General features: G+C 44.7%; 1 protein-coding gene across 1 annotated transcript in view; it reads left to right on the forward strand.

Annotated features, from left to right (window-relative positions):
- The first annotated feature begins 2,544 nt into the window (after nt 1-2,544).
- Nucleotides 2,545-23,716, forward strand: part of EEF1A2 (eukaryotic translation elongation factor 1 alpha 2) — a 47,507-nt gene continuing 26,335 nt past the window's right edge. The window contains exons 1-4 of the mRNA XM_033914212.1: nt 2,545-2,699; nt 4,666-4,888; nt 8,807-8,986; nt 11,413-11,709. Of these exons, the coding sequence (XP_033770103.1) occupies nt 4,745-4,888; nt 8,807-8,986; nt 11,413-11,709 (621 nt within the window). The 5' untranslated portion in view covers nt 2,545-2,699; nt 4,666-4,744. The remainder of the gene's footprint in view (nt 2,700-4,665; nt 4,889-8,806; nt 8,987-11,412; nt 11,710-23,716) is intronic.

Consider the following 23,716-nt stretch of genomic DNA (forward strand, 5'->3'; position numbering starts at 1 on the left):
CACAGCACTGGTTAATTTTCAGATCGTTAAAATGGAATGTCAAGTTGAGAGAAATGAGCATTTTCGACACCACCTTCTTTTTGCTTTTAATCAAGGTTCTAAGGCCGCAGAAGTTGCTCGCAACATTTGTGCTGTGTATATAGTGGGTGCTATAGCTGAAAGAATCGCGCGTGATTGGTATGCCAAGTTCAAAAATGGAGTCGGTAGATAAATGTTCCGACTCCGACTCCTCAGTTTTTTGTACTTCTGACTCCGACTCCAGGTACCCGAAATTTCCTCCGACTCCTCGACTCCGACTCCACAGCCCTACATAGAAGGAGGCATGCACTGTTTCAATCACATTTTAGGGGGGTGGGAGGGGGGTCAGTGACCACTGGGGGAGTTGTGCCTTCATCTCTCCAGTGGTCATCTGGTCAGTTTGGCATCTTATTGGCACATATTCATTAGTCTAGCTCCAAGTGCCCAAATTGTGCCCTGGACATTTTGCAAAACATAATTTCATGGGGACAAATTTGTCCCCATCCCATTAGATAACCATGGGACACCATCCCGTCATTCTTTGGTGTCTATCTCAACCTTTAGTCCTTCTACACCAGCATTCTCCAATGCAAGACTTGAGGGTCCGTGACCGTGCGCCTTCATACTCTGATTCTTCATAAGCCCACCCTAGTCCCACCCAAAACATGCCTCTAACATGACCCTTGGAAGTTGAACTACTGACAAACGGCGTAGAAAAATGTCTAGAAAATAGGTTTCAAAAATGGTGCTTTGGCCGTTTTGGCGAACAAAAACATCCAAGTGCCACTTTATGTTGGTTTTTGGACGTATTTGTCTTTTGCAAATGAGCCCCAACGACACTTCTTCTGAGTCAGAATACCTAAAGTCGGATTATCCCCCCCCCAAAAAAAAAAAATCTACTGCCATTTCTCCTTTGACTCACTGAAAGAGCATCAAAAGTTGGCTAAAGTTCCCACATCTCACAGAGCTGGGAATTTATTTGGATCTGGGAGGTTGATTTGATTTTGAATGGAGCAGTGTGCCTGTCTCATTATCCTTGTACATACTGCCAAAGCTGAAATGGTTAATTACACAGCCCAGAGATTTTAGAAAGAATAAGGACTACAGTTTGCTATTGCACACTGATTTGTTGGACTCCTGCCTCTTCTAGAATTGAGTCCCTTTGAAATAGACAAATCATTCCCAAGAGGAACAGGAGATGGCGCTGTTACTGTAATGTTCCAAACTTGAATGTGGACTGCTGGAGAATTAAACAAGTGGCAGTAGGATATTTTTAGCAAAAAAAAAAAACAGAGATAGGGTTATTCTAGGTGGGGCACAGCTGATGGATGCACTTTGGAGCTCGAAGGTTCTCACTTTCATGTCAGAAGTTTATTTTTAATTTTTGGCTTTAGTCTGACCGTATAACCAGAACTGACTGGAGTATCTGCTCTCCTCTTTGTCCCTACAGTACTTTATACTTCAGCTGGGAGTTGGACCTTTACTCACTCCAGTTTTGCAGGTGTCACCTCAGTCTATCAATGTGAATAACAAAACCTTCAACTTGCTATAAAACTAGCCCTGAAAGGTGCTGCAGAGCTGGTAGGGGGGGGGGGGGGGGAGGTTGAATCAGATGTGCTTTTTAAAATGCCGTCTATGTAAAAATAATAATAATAAATTCCTTGTACCATAATATGGAAGCAAGAAAACAGGAATGATTCACTTTGTAGTAAATAATCCTCTTCTTTCTCCTTCAACAGAGACAGCGTGAAAAAAGCACTAGAAATCCCTGTGTACTAAATAGGGTTAATCTGTGATCAATCAATTCCCGACATCTTCCTCTATGAAGGAAAGAGCCAGATATATCGATCATTTCCGGAAAATAAATGTATAATGACAATAACGATTGCATTCCTATAATCCATGCATTTAAACAACCTCCGGGGGGGGGGGGGTCCCTGAGATGACCCAGTGGACCCCATATCTTGCAATAAGAAATGGAGGAGAAAGCGTGCAGGGCCTGGGCAAAGAAATGCACACTTCCAGCATTTCTCAATATTGAATGTCTTAGGCCAAAGAAAGGTTTATATTAAATACAGGTGTAGAAAGATTAGCGCTCTCTTATCCAGCCGAAATAAAATATATATATATCGGATTATCACGAGTCACGGTTTTCCATAACCTGTTCAGATGCCTTCAAAAGACCCCGTTTTCAGTACAGCTTCGGGACTTTATTAAAGACCCCCCTCCCCGGTTCAATCGCCCAAGTGTCCACCAAAGGAAGCCATTTACACCCTCCCCCCCCGAGGGCTTACGCTGGGTCCTGAGCAGCAGAGAGAAAGAGAAGGGATGGGATGTAGCTGCTGGCCCTTATTCTCGCTGCTCGGAGACGGACAGGGCCTTGGGCTCTCAGGCTGGAGTCCTGGCCCGGTGGGCGCCCTGAATGCGCCTCGGCCTCCTCTCTAGCCATCTTTCAGGGCCGCCTTCTCCCTCCCGATCTGCGTCTGCCTCGCTCTACCTTTCCCTGCCCCTCCCCCATCTCTCTCTCCCCTCCCCTCCCCTCCCTCCTCGGTACCGCATTGCTGTGGTGCAGGGACAGAACTGCATTGCGCCGGGGCCGTCAGTAGGTGGACCCCCTCCCAGGGAAATAAAACAGTCCGAGCGGCAGCTTTAAGCCCCTGCTGTCTGCGAGCACAGCCCAGGTAAGAGTTCGGAGCCCCCCTCGGCTTTTAGGAGACGGGGATTCTCCCCCCCCCCCAGCTGGAGGTGGAAATGCCGCGGGGATCCAAAAGGGACCGCCACTGCGGCAAGGCGGGCAGGGGCATTCTCTGAGCTTATCGGAAACGCTCCTCGTCCTGCGGTGCCCCATCACACCTCCTTGTTGAGGGTAGGGCGCAGATTGGAGAATGGGGTACAAGGACTCCCCCCCCCCGGCTTGGGTAATGCTTGCGAAGTGCTTCTTGTTATTGTATGAGAAGGAGCTGCGCCATCAGTGCCCTTGGGGGACTACCTGGGCTAGTGGATTTTGTGTCGCACCTTTCTGTCTTCCTCCAGCCTTTTGGGCTGAGTGATCGTGGTAAAGTCACCAGGAGAGGCAGGGCAGGGGCCAGCAGTGTGAAACAAGACTAGGGAAGGAGGGGGGGTTGTATTTTATGCTGTAAGGAAGAAAAGTAAGGCTTATAGGCAGTGTGTTAAAATGCTATTTTGTTAATTTTCTCTCTAATTCACCGGTACATTTCAATAAAGATTAAATAAAAATCAAAGTGGGGGGGGGGGGGGGGGCAAGTGAAGGCCCCCCACGTCCCATGACAGGCAGAGGAGGGAATTCGAAGCTTCTCTCTTTTCACTGCCTCTAATGTGCTGATCTTTGTGCCACTCTTTTTGTAAGATGGATCCTGGTCCTATGAGGGTATAGGAAACTGAATCCAAAGCTGGAACCTTCCAGTCTTGGCACAGGTTGAGCTGCAGCTATTTTGGGCCACTTCTTTTTTCGGGAGGACATCCTATTGTAGCCTCAATTCAGAGTTTTCTAGAGGGTCTCTAGTGGAATAAGGAGCCCTTGGTGTGGGTCCTTGACGAATTTAGGAAAACCAGTGAGGTATTTTTGTGGATAAAATGAGCCAGCATTTTTATTTGGCCTAGTTGTTTTCAACCAAAACCAACTTCTTTTTGCTTCATTGATAGCTTTCTGGGTATTTAATGTCTCCACCCATCTCACTGAGCCCAGCTTTACAGGGGCCACAAACCAGTGTCCCATCTAAGCTGTGATTGCACATGCACACAGGTCAGAAAAGGAGGGCACACATGCAATTTTTGTTGGCTGAATACTTGCACACACAATATTTTTCATGCACATACTGTATAAGCCAGTAAAAATTAGAAAGAGCATTGCCACAGACTGGTCATCATTCCAGAACTTGGTAATACGGACCCTAGATCTGGCCACCAGGTGTTTACTGCTGACCAATGGATGAGGCTTCCCAGTCCCACCCTGGGAGCAGTAAACACTGTCTCCAGATCATTCCAGCTTGCCCCAAACCTGGCCCAGGGCCCCTTGCATGACAGTGAGCAATTGAAAATTCACCTCAAGTCTCCTGAATCCATTCAGTCATACTAAAATCTTAGGAGGTTATGATGTCTTTTAAAGGATCAACAAAATAATGTGTTAGTACAGAAGGGTTGTTTTTTTTTTAAACCACAGTGGTTCATTCTTCAGATGTGATTGTAGAGCTGCATAGTGGAAGTTTTTGGATGTACACCTCCCACCTCTCAACATCCTTTAAATATAAGGGAAGGGAAATATCTTGGATTTAGTTTATTCCATTTTCTGTTGTAGCTCAATGTGAGTTACAATCAAGGTATTTTGTTGTCCCTGGAGGGCTTAACCATTTAAATAATGTACCACTGGGATTTCAACTGGACTACCCTGGCTTACAGGCTGTGGCTTTAATCGTAGATTGCCTCTTCGCTCCACAATGCAGCTGATGTGTTGGTATCTAGTTTCTTACACTGGAAAACACTATGTGGTATCTTTTTTGGAAATTATCTTTATATTGCTTGGAAGTAAAACTGTTTGTAAAAAGAAGGGTTGAAAACTTGGATGCTTGGAAAGCTCATGTTGGGTCTTTTGTGATTTCTTGCATTTTCTTCACCTTTACCCTCTATCAGTCCTCACAAACCAGGGCTCTGCTCCCAGTTCCCCAAACCTTCCTCAGCTCCTGTCATCCAGAAAAACAACTCGGTGAGGATGGGGAAAGAGAAAACACACATCAACATTGTGGTTATTGGCCATGTGGACTCTGGCAAATCCACCACCACTGGGCACCTCATTTACAAGTGTGGGGGCATCGACAAGAGGACCATTGAAAAATTTGAGAAGGAGGCAGCTGAGGTGAGTTGTTTGTGCATGCTGATCAGGACCAACATCTGTCTCATTCTGAACGCAGCTTACTTAGTGCCACAGCAGGGCTGTGAAAATGTTCTACCTCTTCTCCCAAATCTACAAAACAAGTTTGATGCCAAGTTTTATCATTCCCCTTACTGGATGGTTTTCACCATCTGCTTTGTTTGACAGCTTTAACTGTTGCTTTCCCCAAAAAGAAAATATTGTGGTTTTGCACATAGTTAATAAAGCTTGGTGGATTAGTTGTTAATGCTTTGTATCACTAAGACTAGGCTTAGATAACAAGTTTGGGGCTTCTTTGTATTCTTTGTGTTGATGGGACTAAAAGTGAAGGGTCTTAGGCGCCTGGGCCAATCAGTCTTAGGCCCCTCCCAGTGCATCCCAGGATGCACTGAGAAGGGGAAGGCTTGCCATTTTGAAAAGGCGGGCCGGCCCATCACTCCTGCTGCATTTTCATCTAAAATGTATGGGGTTGTTGGGGGTGGGTGTTGGGGGTTCATGGGGCTCCAGCAGTAGGAGGGAGTGGGCCTCTCTCTAGCTGCATTTTCATCTAAATGTTGAGGGGGGACGGGGGTCAGGGGTATGGTGTCGGGGGTTCATGGGGGTCCTAGTGGCAGGAGGGAGTGCTGATCTTCTATTTAAAGGTGGGGGATCAGGGGTCTGGGGGGGGCCTGGGTGACCGAGGCAGGAGGGAGTAGGGTTCCTTCCTGCTCTTTTTTTTTTTTTTTAAGTTCGGGGGGGTCCTGGCATGAGTTTTTGGAGCATTAAAAACCGGTGCTTCATTTTGTGCATCGATCAGAATGCTCATTTTAATACGGATGAGCTTGTTGTAATATATTTACATACGATTATTGAAGGCTGCTACAAACCACAGAAATGACCACGATTTGATGTTTTGGGCATCGATAGATGCAATACTTCATCGTTAAACCGGTTAGAACTGGTTTAGCAATGATCATCAAACGCACGGCGAGTTTTGTGCATACGGGCCTGGATTGGGCCAGTGTTATTGTGAAAGAGTATTCAAGAGCCCTAGGGGAGGGTGAGGATTTGGGCCCAGTTAATCACCTCTCTGTCGGTTGTACTTGAAAGCTGATCAGTAAGTAGCATTGAAAGTGGCTTGGAAAGAAAAGTAGTCAGATGCAAGAGAGTAAGGAAAGAGACTTTGCGGGGAGGGTGAGCAAAACAAAATCGTAAACTAGACCAGTGGTTCCCAACCCTGTCCTGGAGGACCACCAGGCCAAGCGGGTTTTCAGGCTAGCCCTAATGAATATGCATAAGAGAGATTTGCATATAATGGAAGTGATAGGCATGCAAATCTGCTCCATGCATATTCATTAGGGCTAGCCTGAAAACCCGCTTGGCCTGGTGGTCCTCCAAGGCAGGGTTGGGAACCACTGAACTAGAGTAATTGGGAGGGATATTAAACTGGTGATTGTTCACATCAGAACATTAACAATATAGCTAACAGGAAAGAGCCTGAGATCCTGAAAAATGCAGCACATGAGCTAGTGATCTAGTAGGTTTCTATACCTACTGCGTCTCATGGTGCAGAAAGAACAGAGAAGTTGGACTTCACATGCTTGTAATAGTTTTGGAATCTAGAGATATTGTTTGATTTTTAGGTTTTTTTAAAAAATGTGGTTATCAGATTTTTTGGATTCAAGGTACTTTTTATGTTAATGAATTTGCAAATTTTTTTGTGATCTGTAGAGAGATAAAGAATATTTGGTCTGGTGATATAGATTAAGTTGACACTAACATTTTTTACATATCCTTAGTAACTGTGGGTTCATATGCCACAGGTTCACTGCAAGATTTCCCTTGGGGCCCAACTCCCAACTCAGCTGTACTTGTTTACAGTCTGATGCTTGGGCAGGCAGTAGCACAGGAAGGCGTTGCACCCAGAAGGCTTTGCCTGTTAGCATCAGTTAGTCCATCAGCACTCGGCCTTCTCTGCCAGAATATGCGCAGAGATTCTATTAATAGGGTATTGACTCTGAGCTCTCAGACTCCATTTTCTAATGCAATGTGCACGGAAGAGTTTTCCCACTGGCTAGCACAGCTAGGAAATGGAGGGCTGCCTGAATGAAGGAAGGCAATCGGTTTCATTTTAGAAAGCAGGGGAGTTGAAATGCAAAGGAGGAGAGGCAGCAGGTGCGGCCCCTTCTCTTCAATTTCTTACTCTCCTCTCTGCCCTGCTTGCATTGTGTGATCTACTCAAAAGTCTGATACTGGATATTTCTTAGCAGAGCAGAAAAGGCAGCAGCTGAACCTTGGCTGAGGTTTCCCTATTTTGTTTTTAAGTTGTGGCTGAATCCTGAAGATTTAGATATTTTGTGGTGGGGGGAATCTGTTGATGGGGACACAGCAATATGTGTGGCTGTTATCCAGGCAAGCTGAAGACCCATTTTAAAGAGAAATTTTGGTTGCCAGCTGACTCTAGGTTTACCTGATAGGTCAATCCAATCCTGGGTTTATCCCATTGCATTCAGGGACTTCTAATTCTGTTTACCTATTGCTTTGTCTAAGATAAGACAAACTACAAGGGCTTATGTGGCATACCTGCCTCAGTGGCCACGCAGGACACAGCACCCCCTTTTTCCAGGCAGTTGGGTGTATGTGTGGAGTGGTTGCAGAACCACAGTCCACTTGCACGCGATGCTGGCTTTGCTGTTTCTTCCTGATCCAAAACAGGAAATTGATGTCCGAAGGGACAGGGGCTGGCAAAGCCAATGGCTGTGTGCATGCAGACTATGGGATCGTGACTACTCCATAAACCCTCCAGCTGCCTGCACCTGGGGCTGACCACCCCCACTGTCCCGCCCTGGGTATGTTAGAGGAGTGATGTAAATCTAGGACTGGATTAGCCTATGGCTAAATCTGGGGGTCAGCTGACAGACCTATGGAGAATTTCTCTCTTTTTAGAAGTTGTGCTCAATTTATAGTTTTAAAGGAGAGCTACTTTTTCTCTCTCCTCTTTCTATAAATATATAGCACCTCCTAGCTGTGAGAACCCATCTTACACTATTAATTTCTGTTTCATTCTTTTCAGTTGAACCCTGTCCCCAAGTCTTCCGAGTTTGGGTTCTGCCATCTGCTTAAGCCTTCTGGGCAAGCTACTCTCCGTGGCTTCCAGCCACCATCACTGCTCACATCTGTGTACTGTGCTGACTGAACACCAGCCCTGCTCTAGCTACAGCTGGACTTCAGCAGGGATTCTTTTCCATCTAAGTACCAGACATTCCTTGGGCTCCAATATGCCTTGAGTCTCCTACTTTTAACCAGCACACTTTTCTGTGGTCTTTGCATTATTATTTAATGCTATTAATTTCTTTAGGACTTCTCTTAATAGAGCTGCCGATTACCCATTCCAGGAGGGAGACTTTTTGGCTGGTCTTGGTTTTAAACAAATCCCAAGCAGTATATTATTTGTAATCAATAATTCTGTCCATTAAAATCAGTGCAGCAGGTCCAAAATGCACAAGATTGAGGTTGCGAGAAATCCAGGACCGGCCAAAAAGAAATGGGTAGTTCTTCCTTGGCATTCCCCCCTTTCTGAGACAGAGCTAAGAAAAACTGGCACAGAATGCGGGCTGGGTTTTTTTAGGAGGAATGTCAGTTCTGATACATCTGTTCTCTAAAAAGCATGGAACTGTAGGGAGGTAAGAGGGATTAGAGCGGAGTTTCGCAACCAGTTCTTTGGAAAACCCCAGGCCAGTCTGGTTTTCATGATGTCCATAATGAATATGCATGAGATAAGAGCTGTATACAAATTTATTTCATGCATATCTTGAAAACCATACTGGCTTGGGTTTCCCCTGAGGACTACATTGAGAAACCCATGATTTGAGCATCTGTCTCTTCCCTCATTCATTCTTTTCTTTGCTATTTCCTTGACTGCAGATGGGTAAAGGCTCTTTTAAGTATGCATGGGTACTGGACAAGCTAAAAGCAGAGCGGGAGCGAGGTATCACCATCGACATCTCCCTATGGAAGTTTGAAACTAGTAAATACTACATTACAATCATTGATGCCCCTGGACACAGAGACTTTATCAAAAACATGATCACTGGCACTTCCCAGGTGAGTTATTGAATATTCTGGGACATGAAGAATAAATGCGACTGAAGCCGTGTCCAGGAGAGGAGGCTGTTTATGTCAGTGCTGGAGAGGAGAAAATCCCTGCAGATGTGTGCTTATGTGTGTCACAGTACAGGAGGAAAGAAAGTCCCTGCACAGCTGTGTGACAGTGCAGGGAGAGGAGAATATCTCAGCAGCCCCGGTAGCGTTGGAGCAAGAGAAAAGACAGTTTCCCTATCAGAGCAGCAGACTGAATTAGTTGCTGAACCACTCCTTTTGTCATTGAACCACTCCTTTTGAATCTCATTGGCTACCCATTAATCAAAGAATTGCATATAAAATCGCATTATTAGTATTCAAAACATTAATTTCTAATGAACCTCAGTTTATTAATCGTCTATTAATTCCACACGTTTCAAACCGCCTTCTTCGATCTAATACTCAAGAGCTACTCATGGTCCCCTCATTAAAAATAATAGGAACTAGACGCCATGAAATTTTTTCAGTCAAAGCGCCGCTTATTTGGAATACTCTCCCTCTATATATCAGAAACATTAAAGACCTCACCTTATTTAAAACCAATCTAAAAACTTTTCTTTTCAAATCTTCTTTTAATCTTTAAAAAAAGGAATCTTTTCCAAGATAATTTAAAATAATAAAAGTGAACAGTCTTTATTCTTTTTATACCCCACCCCTAGTGTTTTTTCCCATCCTTCACCGTTTTCTTCTTTTCCCAGTAGGGAAACAACAGATTTGTAACTTTTATTCCCTTATGTTCTTTCCTAATTATTCCAGTTTTGTCAGTATTGTTAGTCTGTATTGTCCCTGATTCTTTTTTGTTTTTTTTAATTAATTGTTCTACCCCAATTTAACTGTAATGTAATTCGCTTAGAATATATTAAGCGAACCATCAAATCTAAATAAACTTGAAACTTGATTGATGAAGGCAGAGATGGAAAGGTAGAGCGTTTATCAGAAATTGATCTTGGAGGATGAAATGTACAGTGTCAGCATCTATGAGACAAACTTGGTTTTTTCTGTTGCACAGAGCGTTATGGACCCCTGTTAGATTACAAAAAATAGATAGTTCTTTGTCTAATAGATGTTGGCATTGTCATTTGGAAGCAGGAACTTTAGATCATTTATTGTTTCATTGCCCATTTATTATGAATTTTTGGAAATCAATTTGGGACCAAATTAATAATTTATTAGATAACCCGGTGGCATTATCCTATGATACTGTGATATTTGGTATGGAAATGAGAGCAAAAAGTCAGATTTCTGCAAATAACAATAAATTATTACTTATAATGACTGGAGTTGCCATTCAGCAGATCACATTTAATTGGAAGGATTGGAGGAGATTAAATTATAGCTTCTGGTGGAACTCTTTATGCCATATATATAAAATGGAAAGGTTTATTGCAGTACAGCGGGGTTATTTTAAAAAGTTTCAGGATGTGTGGAAACCATTAACGAAGTATTGTAAAGATTAATTCAAAATTGGTTCCCTTATTTTTATTTGTTAATTTAAGGTGCAGGGAGGGGGGATTTTAATATTACATGTTTTATATGATAATGGAATATATGAGAAGTGATATATTTATTGTTTATGTGATTGAATATATTTTAACACTTAATGTAATCTTGAAAATGAATAAAGAATATATAAAAAACAAAAAAAAAAGAAATTGATTAGGAAACATTTCAGATGGTGTGGCTCTATTTGTGTACCGTAAATACTCGATTATAAACCCATCAAAATATAAACCGAGGTAAACCTTTTCCAGGTTGACTCGAATATAAACCGAACTTGGTCAGTCTTGCAAGGTTACCATGGGAGTGAGTAGCCTAGTGGTTCAAGCTGAGGTTGTGAGTTCAATCCCAGCCTGCTCCATGTGATTCTGGACAAGTCAGTCAATCCCTCCATTGTCCCAGGTACCACAGATTGTGAACTTGCAGGGATAGATAGGGAAAATACTTAGAGTACCTGATTACTAGTCAATGTATTGTAACTGCTTTAGGGGAATATCTTTTTGAAAAGGCAGTAAACAGTAACCCATGTGGAAACTGGTGTTGACCATTTTGAGTAGTGAGACTGCATGGGGCAAGGATCACCACTCTTGCTCTTGCTCTGGATCACCACTGAACCAACAGCGTTTAAGATAGGCCTGGAGAGAGTCCTGCGATGGGTCTGAGAGGAGGAAGACTCGAATATAAACTGGAACCCCTATTTTTGGGCCAAAAATCTAAGTTCATATTAGAGTATATACAATATATTGCTTATGCGAAACATGTACACACTGAGAGAGAGCTTGCATGGTTGTGAATATTGGCTGCAGATGACCTCTTTACAAAATCAGTAGTAAGTGACCTACTGTCTGTCAGAATCGGTGATCCTCATCCCTGTTCAATGATTTTCAATCTAGGCAGACTGTGCCGTCCTCATCGTTGCTGCAGGTGTAGGTGAGTTTGAAGCTGGAATTTCCAAGAATGGGCAGACCCGTGAACATGCCCTACTGGCCTATACCCTGGGTGTCAAGCAACTGATTGTTGGAATTAACAAGATGGACTCGACCGAACCCCCTTACAGCGAGAAGCGCTATGATGAAATTGTCAAGGAAGTCAGCGCCTACATTAAGAAGATTGGCTACAACCCAGCAACAGTGCCCTTTGTGCCTATCTCTGGGTGGCATGGGGACAACATGCTGGAGCCCTCTCCCAATGTAAGTGCCTTTTTTCTGTATAATGATCTACTAGATGTGGGCTCAAAATTGTTTGTTTACAAGGTATTTATATACTGCTAGACATGGGGACTCTCAAATCGTTGTACAATCTAAAATCAGGAGAAAAAAAGGAATGCCATCATTCATAAAGGAAAGCATTAAAAATAAGCAAAGTTATTGCACCAATACGTGGCTGCAATAAACAGGGTCCAAAATTCAGGGAATGGGGATGGTAAACCAAAGGCTTAATGTAAAAGGTAAGTTTTTAAATCAGCTCTGAATCTTAAATAAAGAAGGCTCCTTATGAATTCACGAGGGCAAAGAATTCCAAAAAAGAAAGGAGGCATCTTTAATAAGGGTTCATAGCAATTATATGATGTTTGTTGGCATTCACCTTTTCAGTAGTAGCTCATAGAAGTGTGACCAAATGTCCGCCGTGAATTTAAGGGAGATTTACCCCCTCTAACTGTGCTAGCGGTTTTTAGTGCAGAGAGCTGCCCTGAATGGCCCACGCTGCTCCCAATGCTCATAGGAACTCTATGAGCGTCGGGAGCAGTGCGGGTCATTCAGCATGGCTCCTCGCGCTAGAAACTGCTAGCGCAGTTTAATAGAAGAGGCCCTTAGTTGCGTCACTTCAGCAAATGTTCATGGAATGGATACTATTAAAGAATTAATTTACATCCGCTATAATAAAATCCTTAGTGCATGTGCACACTTCAAACTCCGTGTTCTGTGCCTCCGTGGTGCCGAGCTCCCGCATGCGCAGTAGGACCCTGCGGTGGTTTCTTTATTGGCCTCCGTTCTCATGCGCATACGCGGCAATGGCTTCCTCCCTCCCACACCCCAGCCAGCCTGCGCCTCGACGAACAACAAATGTCCAGGCCTCTAGGGATCAAGGCATCGCTGCCAGGTGCACAGACAGGGATTATCGGGGTTTCCCCAGCCCAAGGCTGGACCAGCAGCGGCAGCAGCCGCGGTTTCATCAAGCAGCTGCAGGGCATTTGCTACGCCGGCCCACTTTAATAATGTGAGGTGGGCCGGCCTAGTAAAAGCCCCAAGGCTGCTCGGTCTAGCGGATGCTGCACAGGGGGAGCAGGTAAGGGAGAAGGGGTACTACTGGACAGGGGGGAGGTAAAAGTAAGGGAGAAGGGCTACTGCTGGCAAGGGGAGCAGGCAAGGGGTGCTGCTGGACAGGGGGGAGGATAAAGTAAGGGAGAAGGGCTGCTAGCACCCGTTAATGTAACAGCCTAAAAAACTAGTTGTTTATAATATGCAAGGCCACAATATAGAAAAAAAATTTACAAATATGTATGTTTGTAAGTTCTAACCTATCTATCTATCTATCTATCTATCTATTTATCTATCTATCTATCTATATTTGTCCGCTGATGCTGCAGAACTAAGGCCTGGATGCACTAAACTCACCATGCGTCTAACGATCATCGCTAAACCAGTTGAACCAGTTTAGTGTCGACCTTATTTTACCAACCAATGTACACAATGGCTCATTGCAGACTTTTCCATGCATTTGTTTCAGCCTCTGACCCTGCCTTGAAAACAACTTCATTTGTATTAAAATTAGGTCATTAATATTAAAACAAGCACTCTGATCGATACCCTAACATTACTAAGGAATGCACTAAATCTAGCGTTGGCTACTAAAGACCCAAAATTACCAACCAGTCTAGACCTGTCTGTAACTGTGTTATTGACAGATCTGCAATATTGCTCCAAATAATAAGAGAGGCAGGAGGGATGCCCACTCCCTCCTGCCTTGGAAACCCAGACTTCCCCCACACTCCTGATCTCTCCTCCCCTGCGAAGATCCCAAACACCCCACTCCCAACCCGCTCCTCTGTGACGATTGCAACATCTGGACCTCCCATCACTCTTGACCCCCCCCACACCCATGAAGATCGTCAGTAGGAGAGATGTACTCCCTCCTGCCTCAGCTACCTGGACCCATCACTTTTTAATTATAGAGTTGCTGTAAGGATGCTTACTTCCTCCTGTTGCAGGGTGGCTCCCCGCAGAGCTGACCCCCCATTCCATGAACCCCTGATGCCAGAACCCCCATACTTAAAAAAAAATTGTCAAGAGGGATACCCACTCCCTCCTGCCTCAGCCCCCCATGCCCCCCCACCCTGACCCTGTACCTTATACGAAGAAGACAACAGGAGGGATACCCAGTCCCACCTGCCGGCAGGCCTTCTTCCTGTGCATCCTGGGAAGGACAGGAAGGGGCCTAAGGTTCTGATTGGCTTAAATGTCTAAGGCTAGCACAGTGGTTCTTAAACCTATTCTGGGGGCCCCTAGCCAGTCGGGTTTTCAAGATATCCCTAATGAATATGCATGAGACCGATTTGCATATAATAGAGGTGACGGGCATGCATATCGGCCTCATGTATATCAACTGACTGGGGGTCCCCCAGGACAGGTTTATTTGGAATATCTTCATTGAGTTTCACCTTGGGCACACCCCTACCCATTTCCAGTCCCCTAATCATCCCCTAGCAGAACACTTCTTGCCTTTCACTGCAAAGATGCTCATGAAAGTATTTCTAAGCAGCTTATATCATAACTAGTCTTTAAGCCCGTTACATTAATGGGTGCTAGAGTAGATGTCTGTCTGTCTGTTTGTTTGTTTTTTCTTTGTCTCTCTCTCCTTGGACGCTGCCTGTCTGTCTGTCATTTTTTCTGTCTGTGTCTCTCCCTATGTCCTTAGTGCCCTCAGTGCCTTCTTCCTATGTCCTTAGTGCCCCTAGTGCCTCCTTCTCATGTCCTTAGTACCCCTTCCTATGTCCTTAGTGCCCCAGTACCTCCTTCCCATGTCCTTAGTGCCCCCAGTGCCTCCGCACTGTGTCCTTAGTGCCCCAGTGCCACCGTACTGTGTCCTTAGTGCCCCGTGCCTGCGTACTGTGTCCTTAGTGCCCCCAGTGCCTCCTTTCTATATCATTAGTGCCTCCTTCCCGTGTCCCCATCACTATCTTCCAGACTTTGTCCCCCACCCCACCCCCCATGCCAGCCTGCCTGCCTCCTTCCCATCAGAGCAGTATGTTTAAATTTAACCCCCCCACCCCGAAGTCAGCCTGCCTGTCTCCTTCCCATGTTTCCATAACCCCCCCCCCGAAACCACCGTTGACTCTCCCAGCCGACTCTCCCAACACTAGACGCCGACAAACCTCCCGGCTCCAGCAGCATCTGAGGCACAGTAAACACGCTGCTTCGGGCCTTCTACTGCCCTAATTTCCTCTGCCGCGTCTCTGATGATGTCATCAGGGACGCGGCAGAGGAAATCAGGCCAGTAGAAGGACGCGAAGTAGTGTGTTTACTGTGCCTGGACGCTGCTGGAGCCAGGAGGTTTGTGTTCGTCTGGCGGTGGGAGGTGCGGCTGGGAGAGTCAATGGGGGTTTCAGGTGTGCTGGGTAGGGTCGGCGACAGGGGGGGAGTCACGGCGTGTTACCTGCTGTGAGTCAGGCCGGAGCCGGGAAGCCCACTGCGAGAGAAAGAGAGAGATGCATGGTAAGCGCGCATGCGCACTCTTGTGGCCACAGCCCAACAGATCAGGACTCAGGGAACACGGGGTAAGAGTGCGCATGCGCGCTTAGCATTTTATTATTATAGATGGAAATAGAGGAGGAGCGTAATGGTTAGAGCAGTGCCCTGAGCCAGGGGAGGCCAGTTCAAATCTTAGTATGAATCTTTGTGACCTTGATCAAGCCACTTAACCCTCTATTGCCTCCAGTACAAAAATAAGATTGTGAGCCCTCCAGGGATGGAAGAATACCTGCACCTGAATGTATACTACTTTGAAGGCTTACAGGCATGTATGTATGTAAGAAATTAAATAATACAGATTATAGCCTGGTATAACCATGACTGAGATATAGTTATACCGGGCTATAATCTGTTCAAGAGACAGGGTAGGAAGAAAAGGAGGGGGCGTATATTTATATGTTAAAGATCATATTAAAGCTACACAATTGCAAGATCTGCAGGGTAAGGAAGAGGCACTGTGGGTCAGTTTGGACAGAGGGAATGGAAATAGTATTTACATTGGTGTGATATACAGGCCTTCTTCACAGACAGAAGTGGACAGAGATTTAATAGTAGATATTCAGAATATAGCTGTAAAAGGGGAAGTATTATTAACAGGTGATTTTAACATGCCAGATGTTAATTGGGGGTATCCTTATTGCGGGGTCTTTTAGAAGTAGGAAGATCCTGGATTCTCTACAAGGAGAATTGTTCCAGCAGTTGGTAATGGAACCTACACAGGATGAGGCCATATTGGACTTAGTGCTTATAATCGGGGGAAAGTGTTTCGTATGTTACAGTGAGTGATCATCTGGCATCCAGAGATCACCACATGGTGTGGTCTTAATATTAAGACGGGTGTAGGGAGGGCTTATTCAAAAGGAAAGGTTCTAGACCACTGTTCTTCAACCTTTTTACACCCGTGGACCAGCAGAAATAAAAGAATTATTTTGTGGACCGGCAAACTACTAAGACTGAAATTTTAAAAAACCATTTCCGCCCCATCTCCACGAGCTCAGTCCCCAAAAACCATCTGATCCCATCCGCATAAGCCTTATTTATGATTTTATATTGAACGTATTTTATTAAAGTATAAAAAGAAACAATATTCTTTACAATTGTCATTTTATAAGTACAAATATACAGAGCAAGAACCAACAAAACCCCTGTCTCCCCTCCCCTTCACAGATATCCCCTCTACTATCAAGAAAACTGAACAAGCCATGTTATTACAGAATGCTACACAGAAATATCATGCTAACAGTATACTAAAATCACACATGACAGGAATAGTGTTAGGTAAGTCCCCCCTGGTCAGAAAGCCCTAAGCCAGCTGGAAGCTAAAGAATCACTGCCTGGGCTTTGCAGTCCCCAGTTATGTCTCTAGCAGGATATATATTTCAAATCTGAAATATTCTAATGACAAAATAGAAATAAAATTATTTTTTTTCTACCTTTTGTTTTCTCTGGTTTTTGCTTTCATATTCTTTTCACTCTTTTCCTTCCAGCCTCTTCCCTGTCTCTTCAATCCAGCATCTGCCCGTTCCATCCACTGTCTGCCCTCTCCCCCCTTCCATATGTATCTGACTTCTTTCTATGCCCTTCTCCCCTTTTTACATCATTCATTCCAGCTTCACTGCTTTTTTCATTTTTATCTCTCCTACACCAGATCTAGCATCTTTATCCCTCTCTCATATCTCTGCTGACCCCCTTTCCAGCATCAATCTCTCTCTACTTTCTCATTCCTCTGTCTCTCCCCTTTCCTTCATCTGATCTCTCCATTTCACCTTAACCCCCTTCCCCTCCTGTAATCTCCCTGCCAGCTGTTTCCTTCCATTTTTCCTTCTCCCTTCCCTCCCCCCTAATCCAACATTAACTCTCTTCCCACCCCTTTCCCTCCTCCCCTCCCAGTAGCATCTCTCCTTTTACCTCGCTCCAGGTCCAGTAGCAGCTATCCCTTTATCCAGCAGCTTCCCAGCCTCCAATAGTGGCTTCCTCTCCTTCCAGCAGCTCTCAGTACTTGTCTGCAGCAGTGATTTCCTTAGGCAGCCTTGGGTCCGTTGCCGCCTCTGAGGAAAGGGGAAGTTGCCGAAGTGAATCACTGCCCTGGCAAGTACGAGAGCTGCTGGGAGGGGAGACAGCCACTGTCGAAGGCTCCCCATGATCTTGCTCCAGCGCACCCTGCACATTTGCGGCCCCGCCCCGCCCAAGCCGGCACAAACAGCATTACACCGCAGGCCCTGCCACCCAAGATGAGCCCGAAGCCCCTACCTGCCGCCCTACCCTCGAGTCTCCAAAAGTGAGTGGCCCGCATACAGCAAAGCTCAGGGCCAGTGCCGCACTACTCACTCACCCATGGACGCTGTCAACAACCCGGTGGCAGCCAGCGAATACGGCACGACCCCGCAGCCGCATGGGCTCAACCCGCTGCACTCTCAGCCCAGACGCTGCCGATGGCCCCAGTCCACACGCTGGTCCCACGTACGCTGACCATCTCCCTTGTATCTGCAGCTCTCTCCCTTCCACCTGCACCTTCCCCATGGCCTTCTTCGGCGATTTGGCAGGGGCAGCAATCAAGATAGGCTGCTGACGTCCGGACCTTCCCTCTCTGAGTCCCGCCTATTTTGTTTCAACTTCCTGTTTCCGCTTAGGCGAGACTCACAGAGGGAATGTCCCGACGTCGGCAGCCTATCTTGATCGCCCGAGGCTGGGTGGAACAGCAGATTTCCACCAACACCACCGGGGCAGGAAATTTAATTGCGTCAATCTCACTGGCCCTGCGCGGACCGGCACCGGTTGAAGAACAGTGTTCTAGACTTTTTAAAAAACCTAACTTTGTTCAGATAGGGGATTACATCAATAAATTGTTCTCTGGACAGGAAAGTGGTGGGGAAAACTGAAGGAGCTATTGTAATGACAACAAACCATTTTGTAATGAAAGTAAGTAAAAGTAAAGGCCACTTTGGTTCTCAAAATTAGTAGCTGAAAAGGTAAGGGAAAAGAGGTTAGTTTTCATAAATTAGAAAAGATTACAGAAAGAGGAAGTCAGGCAAAAATATCTGGAAAGTTAAGAGAGGTGGGTCGAGTAGTCAGGAAAGCAAAGCTGAAAATGGAAGAAAAAAATAGCCAACACAGTAAAATGGGGGAACAAGACATTTTTTAGATAATATATTGGTGACAGGAAGAAGTGCAAAAGTGGCATTGTGAGATTCAAAGGTGAAGGGGAGAAATATGTAGAAGCTGAAGTACTGGGAGTGGGACCGCAAAAAACAAACATAAATAGAGATGAGGTATTTTATACCCTGATCTTTTTTTCAGGGATTGTGTTTGTGATGAGCTAGCTAAACTAAAGGTGGATAAACCAATGGGGCTGAAGGGTGGACATCCTAGGGCAGGGGTAGGCAATTCTGGTCCTTGAGAGCCGCAGCCAGGTCAGGTTTTCAGGATATCCACAATGAATATGTATGAGATGGATTTGCATGCACTGCTTCCTTGAGATGCAAATCTATCTCATGCATATTCATTGTGGATATCTTGAAAACCTGACCTGGCTGCGGCTCTCGAGAACTGGAATTGCCTACCCCTGTCCTAGGGTATTGAAGGGATTTAGGGAATTTCTGGCAGCTCCACTAGCTGACCTTTTCAATGATTCTCTAGAATCAGGAGTGGCACCAGAGGACTGGAAAAAGGTGAATGTGATTCCTCTCCACAAAAGTGGAAGTAAGGAAGAAGTAGGGAACTACAGACCAGTAAGTCTGACTTCTGTGGTAAGTAAATTAATGGAAATGCTTTTAAAACATAGAATAGTGATGTTTTTATAATCTAGTGGATTACAGGACCCGAGGCAACATAGCTTTGACCAGAAAATTGGAGAGAGTGAGTGCGCTAGATGTGGTGCATTTAGATTTTAGCAAAGCCTTTGACAGTGTTCCACACAGGCATCTGATAAATAAACTGAGTGCCCTCGGGATGGGCCCCAAACTGACGGACTGGGTCAGGCACTGGTTGAATGAAAAGGCAGCAAAAGGTAGTGGTCAATGAAGATAGCTCTGAGGAAAGGGATGTTACCAGTATTGTGCATCAAGGTTCGGTTCTTGGGCCTGTTTTATAAAACATTTTTGCCTCTTTGCGAATGATACCAAAATAAGCAATAGAGTAGACATCCCTGATGGTGTGAATAACATGAGTACGGACCTAGTGAAGCTTGAAGGAATGGTCTGAAATTTGAATGCTAAGATTTATTGCTAAGAAATGCAAGGTTATGCATTTGAGCTGCAAAAACTCAAGGGAATTGTACAAGTTAAGGGTGAAGAATTTTTGTGCATGAAAGAGGAGCTATACTTGTGTGCGACGGCCAAAAAGGTTGAAAAGGCAACGGCGAAATCTAGAAAGATGCTTAGATGCATAAGGAGACGAATGGCCAGTAGGGATAAAGAGGTATGGATACCCATGTATAAGACTCTGGTGAGACCTCAGTTTGAATATGGTGTACAGTTCTGGGGACTGCACCTTGACCTTCAAAGAGATATAAACAGGATGAAGTAAGTCCAGAGGAAGGCTACTAAAATGGTTGGTGGTCTTTGTCATAAGGCTTATGTTGGGCATCATTAAGAAAGGTATCACGACCAGGACGAAGGAAGTCATCCTGCCACTGTATCGTGCAATGGTGCGCCCGCACCTGGAATACTGTGTCCAGTACTGGTCGCCGTACCTCGAGAAGGACATGGCGGTACTTGAGGGAGTCCAGAGAAGAGCTAAGCTAATAAAGGGTATGGAGGACCTCTCATATACTGACAGACTGAAAAAGCTGGGGCTTTTCTCCCTGGAAAAGCGGAGACTTAGAGGAGACATGATAGAAACCTTCAAGATCATGAAGGACATCGAAAGAGTAGACAGGGACAGATTTTTCCAATTATGGGGAACCACAAGTACAAGGGGGCACTCAGAGAAATTGAAAGGGGGAAGGTTTAGAACAAACGCCAGGAAGTTCTTTTTCACCCAGAGGGTGGTGGATACATGGAACGCACTACCGGAGGATGTGATAAGCAGGAGCACGATAGAGGGCTTCAAAGAAGGGTTGGATAAGTACCTGGAGGACAAAGGGATTGAGGGGTACAGATAGGAGTAGAGGTAGGTTATAGGGATAGGATTACAGGATTAGAGGCAGTTACAAAATTAGTCAGGGACACTGTTCAGGCAATTAGGCCTGATGGGCCGCCGCGGAAGCAGACCGCTGAGCAAGATGGACCTCTGGTCTGCCTCAGCGGAGGCAACTTCTTATGTTCTTATGACAGACTTAAAGATCTCAATATGTATACTTTGTAGGAAAGGCGGGAGAGGGGAAATATGATAAAGAGGTTTAAATACCTATGTGGCATAACTGCGCATGAGGTGAGTCTTTCATTTGAAAGGAAGCTCTGGAATGAGAGGGGATAGGATGAACTTAAGAGATGATATGCTAAGGATAAATCTAAGGAAATATTTTTTTACAAAAATGGTGGTAGATGCGTGGAATAGTCCCCTGGTAGAGGTGGTGGAGACAAAGACTGTGTCTGAATGTAAGGAAATGTGGGACAAGCATTTGGGATCTCTTAGTGAGAGGAGGAGATAGTGGATACTGCAGATGGGCAGACTGGATGAACCATTTAACCTTTATCTGCCATTATGCTTCTCATACCAACCAGCAAAACTAAACAACATTTCAAAATATATAAGAAATAAAATACTTTAATGATGTACCTGGTATCTTAGAAACGCTGGTTTCTTAGGGGTTCTCTCCCAGTTTATCTTAAAAAGTGTTTTCTGCACCCTCAGTTAAGGCATGGGGTGTAGTCTGTACTCTGCAATAATTACAACCCTAACCACCTTTCTGCATAGACTAGATGGCTCATCTCTCGTCCATCATCTACTTTTTCACTATGTTACTATGAATGTTCCTTTAGTGCAGCTTTTCAGGATACTTCAAAGTTCCTAACCGTGTTGCAACATGTTTGACTTCAGTGGGTTTTGGGAATTTGTTCCTATCACCACTTGTTTTATCACTGAAAATGGACCTTGCCTGGTAAGCTGAAAGTATTCTGACATCATTAGGAGCTCTGGTGGTATTGTGTGTGGTATTGTAGATGAGCCATAGGGTTACCATCCAGGTTTTACTTCCCGTGGAAGTAAGGAGGACAAATTGAGACATCTGGGTTTTACTTCCATTGAAGCAATGGAAGTAAAAACCCAGATGTCTCAGTCCATTCTCCTTTTTCTGCAGCCATACGGTAGTCCTATGTATGGGGTTTGAAGCATCTCTCCCAATCATGGCTGTGGCTGTGTGAAGCCTGGATTATAGGAGAGACAGGATCACATTTATCAAGCAATTCATTTAGAGCTATTTCAATCCACTCAGATGAGCATGAGTCATCTACCCATTCAGCAGGACGATTCAGTTGGAATTCAGAGCCACCCAAGTGCTGGAACTTGCATTTCACTTGCTTTCGTTCTGGCTCAACAGAAACAGAAAAAAATTTCATTTCTTTGGTACTTTCTATACCATCTTAACTGGCAAGCAGGACAAAGTGGTTTACAGATTAAAAAATAGAAAGGAGCTACAAATTCTGACTAGTAAAGGCAGACATTCAAACCAACAGAGGATACACAAGCACTTTAGCTCCTAGTTTTGTTTCTTTAACTCTTAATCAGAAAGTGCTTATGAAGTACTGGAGAAGTGCAGAAAGGAGGGCTGTCCTGTCAGGATATTTGTGAAATGCTTTAAGAGTGGGGTTACTGGACCCCCTACACCTGCCCCCAGTCCCGCCCAGTTCCACCCATCCCCACACCATTAGCCCCAGTCCCGCACCCCCACATCCTGCCCTAGCCCCACCCCCCACTGCCTGGTCTCACTGGGCAGGAGCGTATCCGCGCATGCGTGTGACATCATAGCGTGGCATCCGCACATGCGAGGATGCGCTTCTCCCAACAGTGATTTGTTCCAAGCCCCGGACAAAGTGCTGGGTTTTGAAAAGCTGTCCGGGGAAATCTGGACGTCTGATAATCTCTATTTAAGAGGTAAACTTTCAAAGGCTTAATGAGTGCAGTCTTGCCGAGTGAATTTTTGATTTTTAGTCCATTCTTTTGGACATTCATTCCTCATGTATGTTTGCCTATAAGAGAGGCATCCTGGGGTCATTTGTAGGTGGAGCAAACATACATTCTTAGGAATGTATGCTTATAGATGGCCCTAGTTTGTAGACTTTACACCATCAGTTAACTCTGTGTTAAAGCATGTACTTACTCTCGGTACAGAATACACAGATATTCAAACAAAGTGTGCAGGTAGCTTGTGTTTAAAAATTGGCTGGATTTCTGTGGCTCTGTAATTCTGGGAAGGGTTCTAGGTGCACTGAGTTCATTTTTCCTTAGGCTGTAGTTCTGGAGAGGGTTCAGATTAGTGGAAGTGAGTGCAAAATTTGACCCTATATAAACTTCTTACCTGTGTGTGTGTGTGTGTGGGCCCACAAGACCATGCATGTTACAGGACATTAAACTGAAGCTATCTCTCATTGTTTCTGTTAATTTGTCTGGTCTCCTTCTGGATCTGTTACTCACATTGTGGAAATCTTTCCTGATGAAAGCCTGTTGCTATCAGGGATACTGACTGCTTCTGTGTCACCTGACCCTATTAAATTCTCTTTATAAAAAGAACATGGCCACCAGCCATGGAAATGGAGAGAGGAATGTTCCAGAAAGCTGGCTCTGGTCCTGCCTCTTATCTACCAGTTTCTGCTTTCAGAAAAAGGCAAAAAGCCTCCTGTGAGACACACATTCTGATTGGCTACTAGCCCAATGTAAACTATGAATAAATGAATATCAACCAGCAGCAATTTCTGGTAAACATCAGCTTCAAGTTTTCCATTTCAAAAACCTGTGTGAGGTTTTAGATTTTCTTGTGTTTGTGAATATTGATGTTTTGGATTAGGCAGTGACTGCTGTCTGCATTATGTATCCAGTAGGTTTGCAGGAAACTGATATATGAAGAGTGCAGAACGGCTAAGTTACCTAGTTCAGAGAGGGAGCCTTTTTGGCCAGTCCTGGTTTTAAACTTACATCCCAAAGCATTGTGGAATTTGTAGTTCCCAATTCTACTTATTGAAATCAGTATTGCAGGTCCCATAATGCATCAGGATGAAGTTAACAGAAATCCAGGACTGTCCTAAAATATCCCTTCTAGAACTAGGTAACTTGGAAGCTCTAAGAGGCCTTCAGAAGATACAGAAAACATATTCATTAAACAAATGTCAAAGGAGGAAGTGACATCACTGCTGGGAAATGGACGGCTGATTCCTCGGCTCCATTAAGAGAGTTGATATTTTGCAGTTTTAAGCTTCTCCTCCCTAGTCAATTTTGTTTCTGATGTGCTGTGAACTTACCTGGAGTTGATGTCGACTAGGAAAAAACTTGAAAAGTTTTAGTTTACAGCCATAAA

Source organism: Geotrypetes seraphini, chromosome 11, assembly GCF_902459505.1.
Source record: "Geotrypetes seraphini chromosome 11, aGeoSer1.1, whole genome shotgun sequence".
Taxonomy (NCBI): domain Eukaryota; kingdom Metazoa; phylum Chordata; class Amphibia; order Gymnophiona; family Dermophiidae; genus Geotrypetes; species Geotrypetes seraphini.